Raw genomic sequence first — 15457 nt, forward strand, 5'->3', positions numbered from 1 at the left:
TTGATAAGTCTAAAATCCGCTGCCGAAATCCAAAAAATTGCCCGTCATTTAAACATTAATCTACCCGCTTCGACGGCATCCACTGTACACCTACACATGAATTTGCATCCTACTAATGCGGTCGATTTATATTCTCGCATTGGCGGGTTTGCCTTCAGCTCTTGCCTTTCGCCTCCTATACGTATCCCGGTAATTGTATCGCTCGTACGTACCAAACGCGTAAAATCCAAATCCAACCACCAACCAGATGCTGGTGATAATTAGACCTACCGGGAAGATTAGGATGTTAACACCAGGCAAGACGAAGGCCACTGTGCCTTCGAGCATTTGGGCCGTGATGTTCTCGACCGCTAACGAGGCGAGTGCAAAATCAGACATGACAACATCCGTCGAAAATATGCCATTGACGAAGGCAGCTTCATTAGAAGAGACATTCGTGCTAACTTGCTGGCCCTCTAAGTTTTTTCCTGTCAATGTGACGGTTGGCATCACCAACGCCTCTAGCACACCCCTATTAAAAAAATATAAGCCTCTGCGCGCAATAATACGGCATGAGATATGCATCTAATTTAGGTACTTACATCGTCATAGGTTGAGCCATTTTGGCCTTATCTATCTGCCCAATAAACATGTACGTCTGGAGTATCGTAGGCGTCGAGCTCTGTCGCTTGGAGACATTCGCGGGTTGCGCACCCTGACCAACTGGCGAGACAGAGGCCCCGTTGTACTGAAGTCCGACGGAGATGTCCGACGGAGGGATACCTTCGAATTCTCCGAAAGGTGTTGATACTTGGAAGAGGCGCAAGTCAGCCATGAATGTGCCGGCGTTCGTGTCGAGGCTGAATAGATTATAGCAAACGGCTGTTCCCGAGGGGTTCGACGCAGCTGCGAGCTGAGACAATGCTGTCATGCAGGCTGCTAAAGTGTCCGTGTTCCACTGAGTCATGTTCGCTTGCGAATCATTCGTTGTCGACGTCGTCTGTCGCCTTTCTAACGAATCGGTATCGGCATCGGCATTGGCATCGTCGAATCTTGTATCCAACATGGTCGCACGCGTGTTCATGATTCCTCCCACCATAGGCTCCATGCTAGCTAATGCCGACGAGGCAAATAGCGAAGCTACGGCAACACTTAGCCAAACCATCTTAGCGAGACGGCCTTTACTTTCGATTATGATATTGGACTATGGACTAAAGTATGTATCTGTTGAACAGTAATAAGCCGGCCGGCGGTTGAAGAAGGTGATATATCGATATATCTGTAAAGAGTGTTCGTAAAGAGCGTGTGGAACCTGTCCGTATTGTACCTATTCGATTTTCGCTAGGAGCGGAGACCCAAGTAATCCGTAGCGCCGATCAGATTGGAGATCCAGCAAAATAATATAAAGGGAAAAGGGACCTGCCCACAAAGAACGGAAAGGCGGCAATATTATTGTTTGGACAGAACGGGTAGTAATGTGATTCGGGAAAGGAGAGAATGGAAAAAAGAGGCGGATATCAACTCGATAGCTTAGAATACAAGCTTAGAATAGATGCAATAAGACAAGGGATAAACAGACCCCAGTAGACCGACTAAATGGCAATGGCATGACGGTGGGTCGTCGAGCGATCTTTGCACGGCGGCCTAGAACAGATCAAGATGCAGGGTTTGGGAGATCTCTTGCTGTCGAACTTAAGACAAGCAGGAGGAGTGAAAACACGAGGAGTTGGTTAGCCCTTGTTGATTATCCCTTGTTGATTATCATACTCCTTCTGCGGCAACGAGGACCCCCTTATGACACAAATATTAAGAATTAAGAACAAGGAGTTAAAAGACTCTGTTGCAGCAGCTGGTGGTACGATGGAGAATGCTACATACTACGTATGTAAGAGATGATGGAGAGCCAACGCATTGTGGAGACTGAAGAAGCGTAGTGACATTGGCATTGCACCGGCGCGAAGCCAACGAATGAAGTGTGAAGCCGACCTTGACCTACGAGAGGATCGTATAAGACCCGGATGATGGGTCACGCCCGTGGTAATGAAAAAGTGGTAGTTAGTAGAAACAAAGGTAAGATTCTACTTATCCAAATATGTGGTCTGTACTATACACGTAGTAGGCCAACATAACAGGTATCTAGTGTTTTGACGCTCTGCAAGTTTCCGAGACTGTCGGATCGCTTAACGATGCGACGTCGATGAAGAGGGAAGAGGTTTCGAGAGGCCGGCGTCAGTGAGACAAAGCAGACAAAGCGCCATTGCTCCAAGTATTACTAACCTTATGTACCTAGGTACCTATGGACTTAACCAATCGGCCTTTCTCCTAGCTTTCAACTTTAACGGGTTTTGGAATTTGGATGGGTTAGGAAGATCCCTAATAAGACCCCTGAGCCCTGTCTGGTCGCATCTTGAGGCTTCAAAGCCCCCAACTTCCCCTAAGCAAACCCCTAAGTAACCCCTGTTCTCGTGTCGCAGACCCTAGTAGCCAAGCACCGAGTACGGGGTTGCGCCTATCATACGCTGCTAGCGCCTACAATAAAAAAATAAGAATGCATAGAAGCAAGATGCTCGAGTTTACCGAACCCATTTCATTTTTCTTATATTATTTCTAATCCGTATTAGGGGAGTATATCTTACAAGAGTGCACGTAAAGTTACAATTATAACGGTGACATTCTAGGTAATTCGAAAATCTAAGCTGAGGCTGTAAGATGTTACAACTATTGATGTTTAAGTACCTAATTCTCTAGGAGATGAGGACTAACTACCTGGAAACGGCGTGCTTATAGTTTGTTTGATCCTCTATTTTAAGACAGATCCAATCCTTTGGGAAAACACACAACCGCTGAGGTCAGTTACCTACTATTATCGGCAACTCAACTACCCTCTTCAGCGGGTCACTATTGACGCCATCGTCTCGTTTATACTAGATTTTCTAAATGTGTACGTCAAACGAGAGTCATCAATTAGTGCAGATTACTTCATTAGAATAATCGGGTGGGTGCATATATACTAACCACGCGGAAGCTATTTCGACGACCCCCAAACGTAATGAATATTATTAATCATTCCAATATTTCCGTGACTCACAGTGGAAGTTCCGGTCGTCATCGGGGAGAAGCCCACGGCGGGTTAGTTAATTACATGTATGAAGGTACCCATTTGATACCATACTGCGTTCTGTGAGTTGCAAGTTGTAAGCTATTTTTTATAAGAAAGAAAAAGAACAATCAAGATAAATCAAAATGAAGCCTGCCAACTCCGCCAAGACAGCTCTAATTATCATCGACGTTCAAAATGGACTCCGACACCCAACACATTGGGGCACTAGCCGCAGTACGCCTGAATTCGAGGAGAATGTCGCGCTTCTGCTGAACGCGGCACGGGAATACAATAAGAAGCTGGGTGAAGACGCGGTAGACATTTATCACGTCCACCATCACAGCATATATCCGAACTCGATACTCTATCCCGGTACTCAGGTTGAGATAGATGGCAAACTAGTCCAGGGGATACAGCCGCTGTCGTTCGCACAGCCAGAACCGCAGGAGCCCGTCTTTATCAAAGATGTCAACTCGTCCTTCATTGGCACCAAACTAGAAGCCCATCTCAAAGACCAACGAGTTAGACAGCTCGTCATAATGGGCCTTACGACGGACCACTGTGTTAGCACAACTACACGGATGGCCAACAATCTAAGGGTCGTGTCCGTGACAAGCCCAACCGGCGAACTCGATGAAGGCGATATCGTCCTCGTCGGCGATGCATGCGCCACGTTTTCGAAGGGTGGAATTGACGCTGAAACGGTGCATAAAGTGAGCCTTGTTACTTTAAACGGCGAGTTTGCTCAAGTTGTAAACACGCAAGACGTCCTGCGTAACGTATTTGGAAACTAAATTGCTATCTACAATTTGCTTCCTCATCTGCCAGCCACTCGAGGGGGAGTAGATATATACGCTCTCAAAAACAAGTCCAATCAATAACCAATCAATAACCAATCCATCATGTAACCCGTTAGCCCTGCGCAGTCTAATATCTCACCAAGTTGTGGTGTGTCAGGTGGTGCATACGACCATGAGCTTGAGCAATAAATGATGCAGTACAATAAACTGGGTATAAAAGGAAAGCAATGTATTCGGGGGGAGTTGTGAATACAATTTAAATCAGAAAGGCTATTTGTAACCTCAACTCAGAACCTCCTAGTCGTAATATTCAGCCCCTTATCCAACGACTTATAGGTTTTTTCAGCGTAGAGACCCGCGGTGTATGGGTCTTGAACATATGTCCGATGTCTGTGAGGACGAGGTAACTACCAACAATCCCCCAGAACCCAAAAATGATAGAGAGGGAAAAGGCTATCTTCGCCGTGATGATCTTAGGGAGGAGAAATCGTCTCGCGGGAGCACTCAGGAGTAGCCAGCCGACGCTAGGTGCCTGCGTCGTCGAGGCGCCCGACTTCTTGTTCTGTTCAAATTGCTCGATCGTGTCAAACATCTGCCAGGCGGCCTTATTGCTGATCCTGTCCCATGTGGCGTCGCACGCAAACGCGCGGCCGGCTAGAGCAATTTGTTCGCGGAGTCTCGAGTCTCGACCAAGCAACAGCGTCTTTCGCACGAAATCATCCAAGTCATCGGGTGGAACGAGAAATCCGGTCTTTCCGTGCTCGATAATATCGCTTGGTCCACCTTCGTCCCGTGCAATCACCGGCACGCCGCTCGCCATCGCCTCCAAGACCACCAGCCCAAATGTCTCGGTGACGGAGCAGTGTAGGAAAATATCGGCCGAGGCATAATGTGTCATCAGATCCTCTCCAACCTTGAAGCCAACGAAGATGACCTTGCCTTTCTCATTCAGCGGGCCAAACATATCTTTCACTTCTTGGAAGACGACTGGGTTACGATTTCCGCCGACGATGACGAGTTTGAAGTCCAACCCTTCCTCATCCAACTTCTTGGCCGCCTGTGCAAGGAACCCGAACCCCTTCTCGCCCGCTATTCGCGAACAGGTGAATAGGATGAGCTCTCCATTTGGTGCCCATTCTTCTCTCAGCGCCAAGCTTTTCTTGGCCGGATCGAAGCCCTTGGTGTCGACCCCCCGTCTTAGAACCTCCATTTTGTTAGTTGGCACGTTTGCGACTTTGTCTAGATATGTCTTGACGAATGTGCTTGGGTAGAAAATGGTCTTCACGGAAGAGTCGCGAAAGAGGTTGCCTTGGACGAAGCCAAAGATGCGATTCGCGATCCCGCCTAGCGGCCAAGGAAACAGAACAGAGCAGTATCCTGCCAGGTCGGTCTGAAAATTGCATATGACAGGTACTTGCAACTCCTTCGCATGCTGCCGCACCTGCAGCATCACCTGAAATCCTAAAGATGCAGGGCTAGCCAAGTAGATTAGGTCAGGGGGCCCTCCGAACGTCCGCCTGTATATCTCAGAAAGCCGTACGGGATATGCCACTGAGAGTTCGGGGTTGAAAGGCAGAGGATACCCTGTTAGCCGTATTTCTTCGCGGTACAGCGAGTTGGCATTGCTGGAAGAGCTAATCGGGTTAAAGGTGTTTATTTTGGTGTGGTTATACGGCGCAACTACCGAGACGAGTGCCCCGTGAGATCGGAGTTGATCCACCAGCATCTTGGTGGTGCGTGACACGCCGTTCACAGGGCCGAGGCTCTCAGTGCATAGCAGGATACGTTTCCCTGCCAGACCAGACGGGAAACTATCAAAGTTATGAGATTTCTGTGCCGTCGCCATAGTTCAAGCTTGATGAAGCTGACAGGTTGACGTAGTGTAGTCCCTCGATGTCCCTCTGCACTATGCAAGTGGTCCGGTGGCTTCAAGCTGGAGGTTCAGATCAGGAATGCTTCTTTCTCTTTCACCTCACATGTATCTATACCTAGGAACGATGTCAAGGCTATCCCTGGGTGGTCCTGTCGTGGTTTCTGCTGCCAGACTAATCAGTAGACCGTGATATAAGCCGTTGTCAAGATGTATAAAAGGGATGCCCGTAATGTAATGCTGCAGGTAAAGATACCGAATCAGAAATTCTAGTAGTCGGGGGAAATAAATACGAGTCTTATTCCAGCACAGAGGATAAAAGATCCCATAAGAAGTAGTAGTAGAGTTAAGATCAGAGTTTTGATGCGATGAAACTAAAAAGTTTCGGCCAACTTAGGAAAATGATACTAAACTATAAACAAGTGATCTGTGCTCCTTTGGGGATTGGATCTCGTGTCAAATCAATAGCGGCGGCTGACATTTACTTGCTTGCCAAAGAAGGTGTGAAGTATTCCCGTGGCTTGAGTATAAGATGGTCCGGTGGGCATAAGAAGATAAGGCATGTTAGATGTCTTATGTACTTGGCTGAAGAGAGTGTATTCTTATGTGCAGCTACCTAGCATAATATATACCTAAGGTACCTAATGCATGTATACACGGAATATTGGCTTTAGTGTCTGTGGGATGTAGGTAGTATTAGAGGTAGGTATTCACGGTCGGTCTGATCGGTGGCTCACGGGGTACTATGACTATGTGGTGATTCAAGGGCATAAGACTAATAGTTATACTTAATCACCCACCAACATGTACATGTAATGTCTAATATCCAACCTTGTGTTCCCAGAGGCAAATCTCGAGGTATCTACCTGAGGTACTATATGTCTTTTCTTTGGGTAACCTTTTTCGTCTTCCCGTTTGCCTTTAGTATTAATTCACCCAATGACACGCTCTGTTAACGGCACACGCGAAAAAGGTCAGCGCACCAATCATATACCGCATTGACAGCACATTTTCTCAATAAGATCAACTTTAGATGAACTCAGATTCACACTTAACCTTGTTAACCTCCAAGACCTGCAAAGACCTGCAAAGACCTGCAAGAGAATCTGGGGTCCTACAAACCTTACAGCAGTAAATATAGATCTGCATGTATACCGACATCGCGCCTAAGCAACATCTGGACTTAGATTCGTTCAACAAAGGCATTTTACATTTTTACAAGGGGGTACCGGATGAGGCTTTGGCCTTTAGAGTGATTGATGTCACACGGACATTCACCATTTTTATCTGAGGTTATCTAGATTGTCTCATTTACAAATTAGCACCCTACATCAGACCCTCGTGTGTCTGGCACGCTTATCTGTTGGCTGTGTAGGTATCTATCCCTAAGTAATACTTGCGCCATCATACTTGGAGTATGACTTGGGTTAGAGTAGCTATTGTTTTTTTTTTCTTTTTTTTTTTCGCTTCCTCTCCCAGCTGATTCATTCTTCTCTTCCATTATAAGATGTAGTGGGATCTAGAGATTCGTCTAGCTTTTCGCATTATTCCCATCATGTACTCTCTACACTGGTGGGCATTTATTTACAGTATCTAGGTATACAGTGACGCACATTCAAATATCTAAGGCCGGCTTACATAGGTCGTTTCACCCAAGCCGCATACTACGCACTTATAACAGCCATGGTATGTAGGTAGGTACATGTTATATATTCATCTGCTATGTGTTCCTTGTTGACATAGGTCGTTTATCATGTAGATAAATACGAACTACATATTGCTTATATCCTCTGCTCCAGCTTTTCTTCGCTACGGGGATGGACTATTATGAATATTCGCAATGCCAACAATGGGATGATATAACCTCCCTTACCTTTAGAATCTTAGGAGGCCCTCTACTTTCTTCTCTCAAGCCTCCCGCTCCTACACCCTGCCTACGGTAGGTAGCAGGTTAGCACGTACCTTACATATGTGTAGAGTTCATTAGATTGCAACCCAACTTTGAATAAGCCCTAGACAGACTTACCCATCGGTATGTGCATTGCAGGGCTTACTCGCCTGGGTTGAGCCACCTGCTAGCTGTCTCTGTATACATACCTACCTCTTATGTAGGTAGTATAAGGTATTACTACGTACTTATACTACATCAGCTAACGGCACTGTACACGCGGTAGCTTATACAGTTCGTTTAACTTACGGCAATGGGCTGGCACTTAACTTGCCTAAGCAACACCCTAGGTTTCCTATGTAGGTATCTGCTGTCCCCTCCGCATATACCTGATACGACGATGGCCCGTGGCACAGAGTTAGACAAAACACTGGCTCTAAGCTCTTGTCCAGATCCGCCACCTGCGTCTATAGCATGGGTCCTCGTAGGAGCTTAACGCAATTGCACATCCTTTTACCAAGCCTTTTACCAAGCTAAGAGGGAAACATGACCTCACCTTAGGTTAGGTACCCTTCTAGAGAAGAGGCTACTTGTGTTTTTTCAAACCAAGTGGCGTCCTAGCGGTGCCTAAGTTTAGATATAGTTATACTTATAGTCATACCTGCCTAGGTGGACGTAAACCTAACCCAGCCCTTATCTAAGAGGCCACCCCTTCTTATAAATACCATCCTTCCATTCATCCAGACAGGCCCTTCGTGACTACCTTTGACTCACCCACAGATACCATACCATCGTCAGTTTCCTTCTAGACTCCTAGTTGCTCACGATACCTACTTGTCTCCTGAGTCAGCAGTCACGCTCTCTATTCTACCTACTAGGTATCTATATCTACCCTTGCACGGCCACCTTACTACAAACCCCATCAGCTGCGCAACTTACTTGTGTGCAAATCTTCTAGAGTGGGTTTAGAAGGCATCGTAGCCCCAGTTTCATCATTGTCTTTTTACTCCCTGTTGTTCGTATATCGCGTGCGAAATCACGAGCTACTTTCTCGACCCCCTAGAAGTCAGCACTCGAGAATAGTAGCCCACACCAGGCTCTATTTAGCTACTATGGGTTCTATACAGGTGCCGATAGTTACTTCAACAGCGGAAACTGAAGACAGTGGCACATCTGCTGATGTTGCTTCAACGGCTCCGACTACCCCGGATGGAAGCTCAACATCTAGTCCGATGCTCCGCGCGGAATTAGCCGCGGACCTTGAGCGAACCGCCTTACCGAAAATGGTGACGCCTGCCGTTCAGGATGTGACCCGTCCTGTCCGTAACATATGTTGTGTCGGCGCTGGCTATGTTGGTTAGTTATTCCCCCTTCCCTTACGCTATCTCCTCTTGTATGAACAAATAAATATCGCCCCTTTCTGTTTGTTACTATTCTTTGAAGCTAAAGGATAAACGTAGGGGGCCCGACAGCTGCTGTCATGGCTTACCAAAACCCGGACCTCTGCGTCACCGTCGTGGACAAAAATGAGCAGAGAATCCGCCGATGGAACTCAGAGCACCTACCTATTTACGAGCCTGGCTTGGCGGACATTGTTCGCATCGCTCGTGATGGGTCTAGGAAGTGTTACTTCGATAATGAGCCAACTAGTACCAATAGTGGCACATCGAAAACTTACCACTTCTGCACACCTGATCATGTGTATTATAGCACAAAGGCAACCGTACCCGCTAGGAAGCCGAACTTGTTCTTTTCGACTCAGGTAGCACGATATATTGGCGAGGCCGATATAGTTCTAATCGCAGTTAACACACCAACGAAGTCGACAGGGGCTGGAGCGGGAAGCGCCACCGACATGACAGCTTTTGAGGCTGTCACCAGCGAGGTTGCCCGGCATGCTAGGCCAGGAACCATCATTGTGGAAAAGTCAACCGTCCCTTGTAGGACAGCAGAGCTTGTCCGGAACACTGTAAGTTGGGCACCTACTATATGATAGTCTACCAAGACGATCTTTGGCCGGCTAACAGTTTAATAGATGGCAGTCTACCGCCCCGGAGTTCACTTTGAGATACTTTCAAATCCGGAATTTCTGGCAGCAGGTACAGCCATGAACGATCTTACGTATCCCGACCGCATACTGATCGGATCTTCGACGACGCCATCTGGATGTAAAGCCGCGGAATCTCTAGCAAAAGTCTACGCGGCATGGGTCCCGCGATCTCGTATCATTACCACCAATGTCTACTCGTCTGAGCTGGCAAAGCTTGTAGCGAACTCGATGCTAGCGCAGCGTATAAGCAGCATCAACTCAATCTCTGCGATCTGCGAGAAGACGGGAGCTAACGTCGATGAGATAGCAGCGTCTGTTGGTCGTGACCCCCGCATTGGCGATAAGTTCCTTAAAGCAGGAATTGGTTTCGGCGGGAGCTGCTTCAAGAAGGATATTCTTAGCCTCGTATATTTGGCCGAGTCGCTTGGCTTAGATGAAGTGGGCGAATACTGGAGACAGGTGGTAAAGATGAACGAGTACCAGCGCGACCGCTTCTCTAGGCGCGTGATTCAGCGCCTCAACAACACTCTGGTTGGAAAGAAGATTACCCTCCTTGGCTACGCATTTAAGGCCAATACTTCCGACACGAGAGAATCACCCGCACTCGAAATCATCAAGACGCTCCTTGAGGAGGGCCCTAGGGAGATTGCAGTATTTGATCCCTGCTGCAACCCGGTGGTTGTCAAAGCCGAGATCAAGGAGCTTATCAGAGGCCGGCCTGCTCTCAGAGAAGACGGAGGGCCTATTGAGATTTATTCGAGTGCCTATACCGCCTGCGATGGCAGCCATGCCGTCCTAATAACAACCGAGTTCGATGAGTTTCGAAGCACCCCGGCCAAGACAGACAAGCCTAACCCTCCTTCAAAACCTTCAAAGAAAGTTGACCCCCGACCATTCGCTTATAAGGTTACTGAGTCGGATATATTATCACTCCACAAGTACTTTCTACACGTTGCACCCGCAGGGACGTACCCTGACAATGATCCTTTGCAGCGATATAGACCAGAGCCCGCGTGTGAGAGCGACTGTCCCGACTGTGGGCTGATCAAGGCAAGCGGCTATTCCACAGCGGGAAACTCGAGCGAGGATAGGCCCAAGGAGAAGCTAGACTGGAGCAAAATCTCTTTTGGTATGAGCAAGCCAAAATGGTTATTCGACGGCAAGGGCATTATCGATGCGAACGAGCTCGCCAACTTGGGTATTCGTGTAGAGAGTGTTGGGCGTCAGTGAGAGTTAGAGTCAGAGTGCTCTTTTCTTGGTTTTCTTTCCCTTCAGGGTCGTTTTCGCATTATATGGTTTCTGATTACACTGATTACGCTGATTACAATACCGCATTGCTCATTATGAGGGAGTAGCTTAAAGAGGGTCTACTGGGTTGCATAGGGTCTGGATTTACCTTCAAAGAGTCTTGTTGGCCCCCTTTTTCGTTTTGATTTTTGATATTGGAGCAATTGGATTCTACAAGTTTATATGAAAACAGCGGCTTTTTCATAAAGAGAAGTTCGTCGAGGAAGATGGGCTTAATCGGAATAGTCGCTGCTATTACTGTATACTATGTAGTATCCCGGCTTTTCTAAGCGTTGATAAGTAATATATTTAAATGGCGACGCATTTGATGTTAACTACCTACCTACTGATGCCCCTATACCATTTGAATAGCTTCCTACAAGTCAGCCCCGAGTCAATGTTGAATCCCCCCTATCCACTCTCGCGTGGGACTTATCCGACGCCCCGGGAAAGTTGGAGCAAGGTAGAGGGCGACAAAGGATGTACGGACATAAATCAACAGCCGACCAAAGTGCCAGAGCAATTAACCTGCGAGCACCGAATACGAACCTCGGCGCAAGCGCATTTCGTCATGATAAAATAAAACCAATGAACCGACCAATAGATCAGTTACTCATACATTATCAGGAAACTCTGTAAATAGATCTGAGATATAGACATTCCCAATCTTTTTAACACAAATGGTCTTTTGAACTTGGGGCTTTTAAAGAAGAGTCTTCTTACATTACATACCCCTCCACCCCTCTAAGATGGCTCGGCCCCGGAGTGCTGTCCTTAGGGCTTCCGTCCAACTCTCACATCGATGGGCGGTACCTCACGCGCGACGACAATATAGTATTTCTACAGCTACAGCTACAGCTACTAAAACTAGCTCTAGGTTCACGCCGTGCCTCCGGAGATCACACCGGTACTACGCGACTGAGGCATCCGCGAAAGCGGCGCGGGGCGGCTCAAAGGTCTTCAAGTCTGCAGATGAGGCCGTCGCAGACTTGAAGGATGGCGACGTGGTCCTTAGTGCTGGGTTTGGGTTATGTGGCGTTGCTGGTACGTACAAAATAAAAATGGTCGGCTTCTTCAATCTTTGGGGGGCTTTGCCAACTATCTCGATTTTGCAAGTTTCTGGTCCGAGCTATCATGACTAGGTATCGTTGATAGTATTGACTTGCATGGGCGACTGGCTGACTGATCATACGCGTAGAAACTCTCATCCAGGCTATACATAAAAGGGGTCTCAAGAATCTCACGGCCGTGTCGAATAATGCTGGCTCCGGTGACCACGGCTTAGCCCTGCTTACCAGGGACGGACGACTAGATCGCATTATCCTCTCCTATCTAGGGTCAAATAAGGAGCTCGAGAAGCAATATTTAACGGGGAAAATAGCTGTTGAGCTATGTCCGCAAGGTACATTAGCCGAGAAGCTGAGAGCGGCCGGGGCTGGCATCCCGGCTTTTTATACGGCGACAGGAGGGAAGACGTTCGTTGAGACTGGCGAGATACCCGTGAGGTTCACCCCGGAGGCTGTCCTCGAAAAAGGCAAGCCAAAAGAGACCAGGGTATTCAATGGCAAATCCTACATTATGGAGACAGCTCTTCCCGGCGATGTAGCGGTCCTGCGCGCTTGGAAGGTTGACGAGGCAGGCAACTGTGTCTTTAAGTGAGTTTCTCTCTAAACCGTCACTTTTGCGTAGTATAGAGTATTTATACGCGCCACGTAGATACACTACTAAGACGTATGCGGGCCTTATGGCTAAGGCGGCACGCATCGCCATCGTTGAAGCCGAGAATATCGTACCGATCGGGTCTATTGATCCGGACAGCGTTGATCTTCCGGGCATCTTTATTGACCGTATCGTGCCGGCCACGGCGGCCAAGCACTTCGAAGTGCTGAAGGTAGCACCACCTAAGGAGGATCCGACCTCGGGTAAACCAAGCACGCTTGATGCTCGGAACCGTATTGCTAGACGTGCAGCTAAGGAGCTTCAGGATGGCTATTATGTTAATTTGGGCGTGGGAATCCCCACGCTGGCGGCGTCATACTTGCCTGAGAATACCAAAGTATGGCTACAGTCTGAAAATGGTATCCTAGGCATGGGCGGTTACCCGGCGACAGAGGAAGAAGCGGACCCGGACCTGATCAACGCGGGTAAGGAAACGGTAACGTTGTTACCAGGAGCAGCGACATTCGACTCGGCTGAGTCGTTCGGCATGATCCGGGGCGGTCATGTTGATGTGTCAATTCTAGGCGCTTTCCAGGTATCTGCGTCGGGAGACCTAGCCAACTACATGATTCCCGGCCGTGTTTTCAAGGGCATGGGTGGCGCCATGGACCTCGTGTCGAACCCAGAGCAAACCAAGATCGTCGTGGCTACAGAACACGTCGACAAGAGAGGCCGCAGCAAGATCGTCCAGGACTGCAAACTGCCCCTAACCGGCAAGGGTGTCGTCAGTACAATTATCACAGACCTTGCTGTCTTCCAGGTTGATCGCACCAAGGGTGGTCTAACGCTTACTGAGATTGCGGAAGGTGTTGAGGTTGAGACTGTTAAGGCTAAGACCGATGCTGAATTTATAGTTGCGGATGATCTGAAGACGTTTTAAGCATAGAGGTGTGGGAGGGTGAGACAACAAGATGATACCAGACGGGACGAGTCAAGACGGAATATGGTTCGCACCGAGTGTTTATGTTTATGTTTATTGTTTATTGTATATATATTAATGCGTATCTAGGTAGGTACTTAACGCATGGAAACGGGTACTATTAGCTTGTGTTATGTATAAACAAACTTGTATAAACAAACTTGTATAAACAAACTTGTATAAACAAACTTGTATAAACAAACTGCTTATATGGTAGATATATAAACTACCTCCTAACCTAATATCTATCTCTCAGACCTATATGAATATTGATTTATCATTCAAGCTCTTATTCCCATGTACAGTTTCGTAACTTCATTTACATTAGATATCCTAACCCTCCCTTGATGAGCACATGAGCACGTCATTAGCTGGTTTAGTATCCGTGTACTATGCCCTTCTTATAATTTAGCCCGTAACCCAGGCGCAAATGTAGTTCCTTCGCCGTTGCTAATCACGTTGACTAACTTATCAATATTCTCCAATATCCAGATATTGCCGTCTTCGGTAGCCAGCCATGCACCGCCCTCGACAGGCTCCTCGCCTTCGGCTTGCGCGTCGCCGTTATCGTACGCCTTCCGTAGACCAAAGATATGCGAGATAACCTGAGGTCCGACACCGGTCTGTGTGCGCAAACACGCGATAGCCACAAGCGACGTGAGTACGCGACCGACCTTCACAGGAACATCTACGCCTCGTGGGTTTGATAGCAAGTTGGAGTAGTGGCCGTTGAGGATGTGGACGGGCAGATCCGGATGCGACTGGGCTAGTTTGTCGAGTAGCTTGCGCTCGAAGCCTACGTAGACGCTATCCCAGAGGGCGAGACCGTCGCGCTTACGAAGCTCGAGGTTAGATGGCGTCAGCTCGCGCGTCGGAGTCGTACTCAATGATGAGGCGACATCGGCGGGTAGGCTATTACGGAATGCGCCCAGCGTGTTGATGCTGCGCGGGATGCCGTTGAAAGAGATACACTTGAGCCCGACTTCGCGGATCAGCTCGGCATTCTGAACGGGTGTGCGCTGCTCGTCGTTCGTCGTGGTCGAGTTGGCTAGGTGGAAGATCTGCGTCATGGCTTCGGGGCAGTTTAGCGTCGCTGAGACGGCTGTCTAGAATAGTAAATATCCATGTTTAGCTATTGGTGCTTCGTTTATTCGTTTCTTATTCTTTCTCATATTTCTCTCTTTTATTTTTTATTATTTTTTATTATTTTTTATTATTTTTTATTATCATTATATCCATCTTCCCATACTTCAGCACCAAGACAAAACATACCGACAAAGTCACCCAAGCCGGTAATCCGACCTTCTTTTCTGCAGCGTCGCTCGCGAACTTTGTTAGGACAGTCTGCACACTTGCCGACGAGGGAGTGTAGCCAGACCGCGCGTGGCTGGCGTTTATGAGCGCCTTGACGGCCTCTGAAAGTTTCGACATATTATTTTCGTAATTGCGCAGAAGAGGATAAGGGGTCAAGAGGAAAGAATAAAAGCTAGAGAAAGCAGCTGGTATTCAGGTATTCAGGTATTCCTCTTCGGCCTAATAATATCCGATAATCGCCGTTTGTCGCATTCGTCTTCCAAAGGCTTATAGCGATTCATTAGCGTGCGAATTAAGTATTTCACCTATCCTCTAGGCCTAAGATGCGCGGCTTTAGCAGGCTAGGTACCTATGTAAGCTTTTGGAATGCCGCGGTAATAATCCTTGGAAGAATGGGTTCGGTAATTCAAGAACCCCCGACGCTATGTAGAACCCCAAATTCCCCTAGCCACAGCGGTTCGTTTTTTAAGTACCCATATACGGTATATCTCACCGTATCGGACCGCTAATTCAGGGACAAGGGTTGTAAGG

At 47.7% G+C, this 15457-nt stretch overlaps 6 protein-coding genes across 6 annotated transcripts; 3 read left to right on the forward strand and 3 right to left on the reverse strand.

Moving 5' to 3' along the window:
• Positions 1-48: 48 nt before the first annotated feature.
• F4817DRAFT_269908 (uncharacterized protein) lies at positions 49-1365 on the reverse strand. Its single transcript, XM_049299405.1, has 2 exons — positions 582-1365; positions 49-511 (listed from the first exon to the last, which is right to left on the reverse strand). The coding sequence occupies exons 1-2, from the start codon at positions 1142-1144 to the stop codon at positions 127-129; spliced, it is 948 nt and encodes a 315-aa protein (XP_049154826.1). The 5' UTR covers positions 1145-1365; the 3' UTR covers positions 49-126.
• Positions 1366-2597: 1232 nt separating this feature from the next.
• On the forward strand, positions 2598-4031 carry F4817DRAFT_269946 (Isochorismatase hydrolase). The gene is made up of 3 exons (XM_049299407.1): positions 2598-2683; positions 2767-2827; positions 2908-4031. Exon 3 carries the CDS (start codon positions 3223-3225, stop codon positions 3871-3873), a length of 651 nt encoding a protein of 216 aa, XP_049154827.1. The 5' UTR covers positions 2598-2683; positions 2767-2827; positions 2908-3222; the 3' UTR covers positions 3874-4031.
• Positions 4032-5921, reverse strand: F4817DRAFT_269927 (glycosyltransferase family 4 protein). Its single transcript, XM_049299406.1, has one exon. It carries the CDS (start codon positions 5723-5725, stop codon positions 4190-4192), a length of 1536 nt encoding a protein of 511 aa, XP_049154828.1. The 5' UTR covers positions 5726-5921; the 3' UTR covers positions 4032-4189.
• A 2999-nt stretch (positions 5922-8920) lies between these two features.
• Positions 8921-10917, forward strand: F4817DRAFT_361748 (nucleotide sugar dehydrogenase; the record flags this gene model as incomplete). The annotated part of the gene is made up of 3 exons (XM_049306449.1): positions 8921-8993; positions 9098-9606; positions 9673-10917. The coding sequence occupies 3 exons, from the start codon at positions 8921-8923 to the stop codon at positions 10915-10917; spliced, it is 1827 nt and encodes a 608-aa protein (XP_049154829.1).
• A 545-nt stretch (positions 10918-11462) lies between these two features.
• Positions 11463-13816, forward strand: F4817DRAFT_350922 (putative coenzyme A transferase). The gene is made up of 3 exons (XM_049305006.1): positions 11463-12018; positions 12173-12629; positions 12691-13816. The coding sequence occupies exons 1-3, from the start codon at positions 11724-11726 to the stop codon at positions 13571-13573; spliced, it is 1635 nt and encodes a 544-aa protein (XP_049154830.1). The 5' UTR covers positions 11463-11723; the 3' UTR covers positions 13574-13816.
• F4817DRAFT_350925 (mitochondrial protein) lies at positions 13798-15276 on the reverse strand. The gene is made up of 2 exons (XM_049305007.1): positions 14885-15276; positions 13798-14718 (listed from the first exon to the last, which is right to left on the reverse strand). The coding sequence occupies exons 1-2, from the start codon at positions 15041-15043 to the stop codon at positions 14014-14016; spliced, it is 864 nt and encodes a 287-aa protein (XP_049154831.1). The 5' UTR covers positions 15044-15276; the 3' UTR covers positions 13798-14013.
• Positions 15277-15457: the final 181 nt, after the last annotated feature.

The sequence above is a fragment of the Daldinia loculata genome (assembly GCF_022478755.1).
Source record: "Daldinia loculata strain CBS 113971 unplaced genomic scaffold F4817scaffold_73, whole genome shotgun sequence".
Taxonomy (NCBI): Eukaryota; Fungi; Ascomycota; class Sordariomycetes; order Xylariales; family Hypoxylaceae; genus Daldinia; species Daldinia loculata.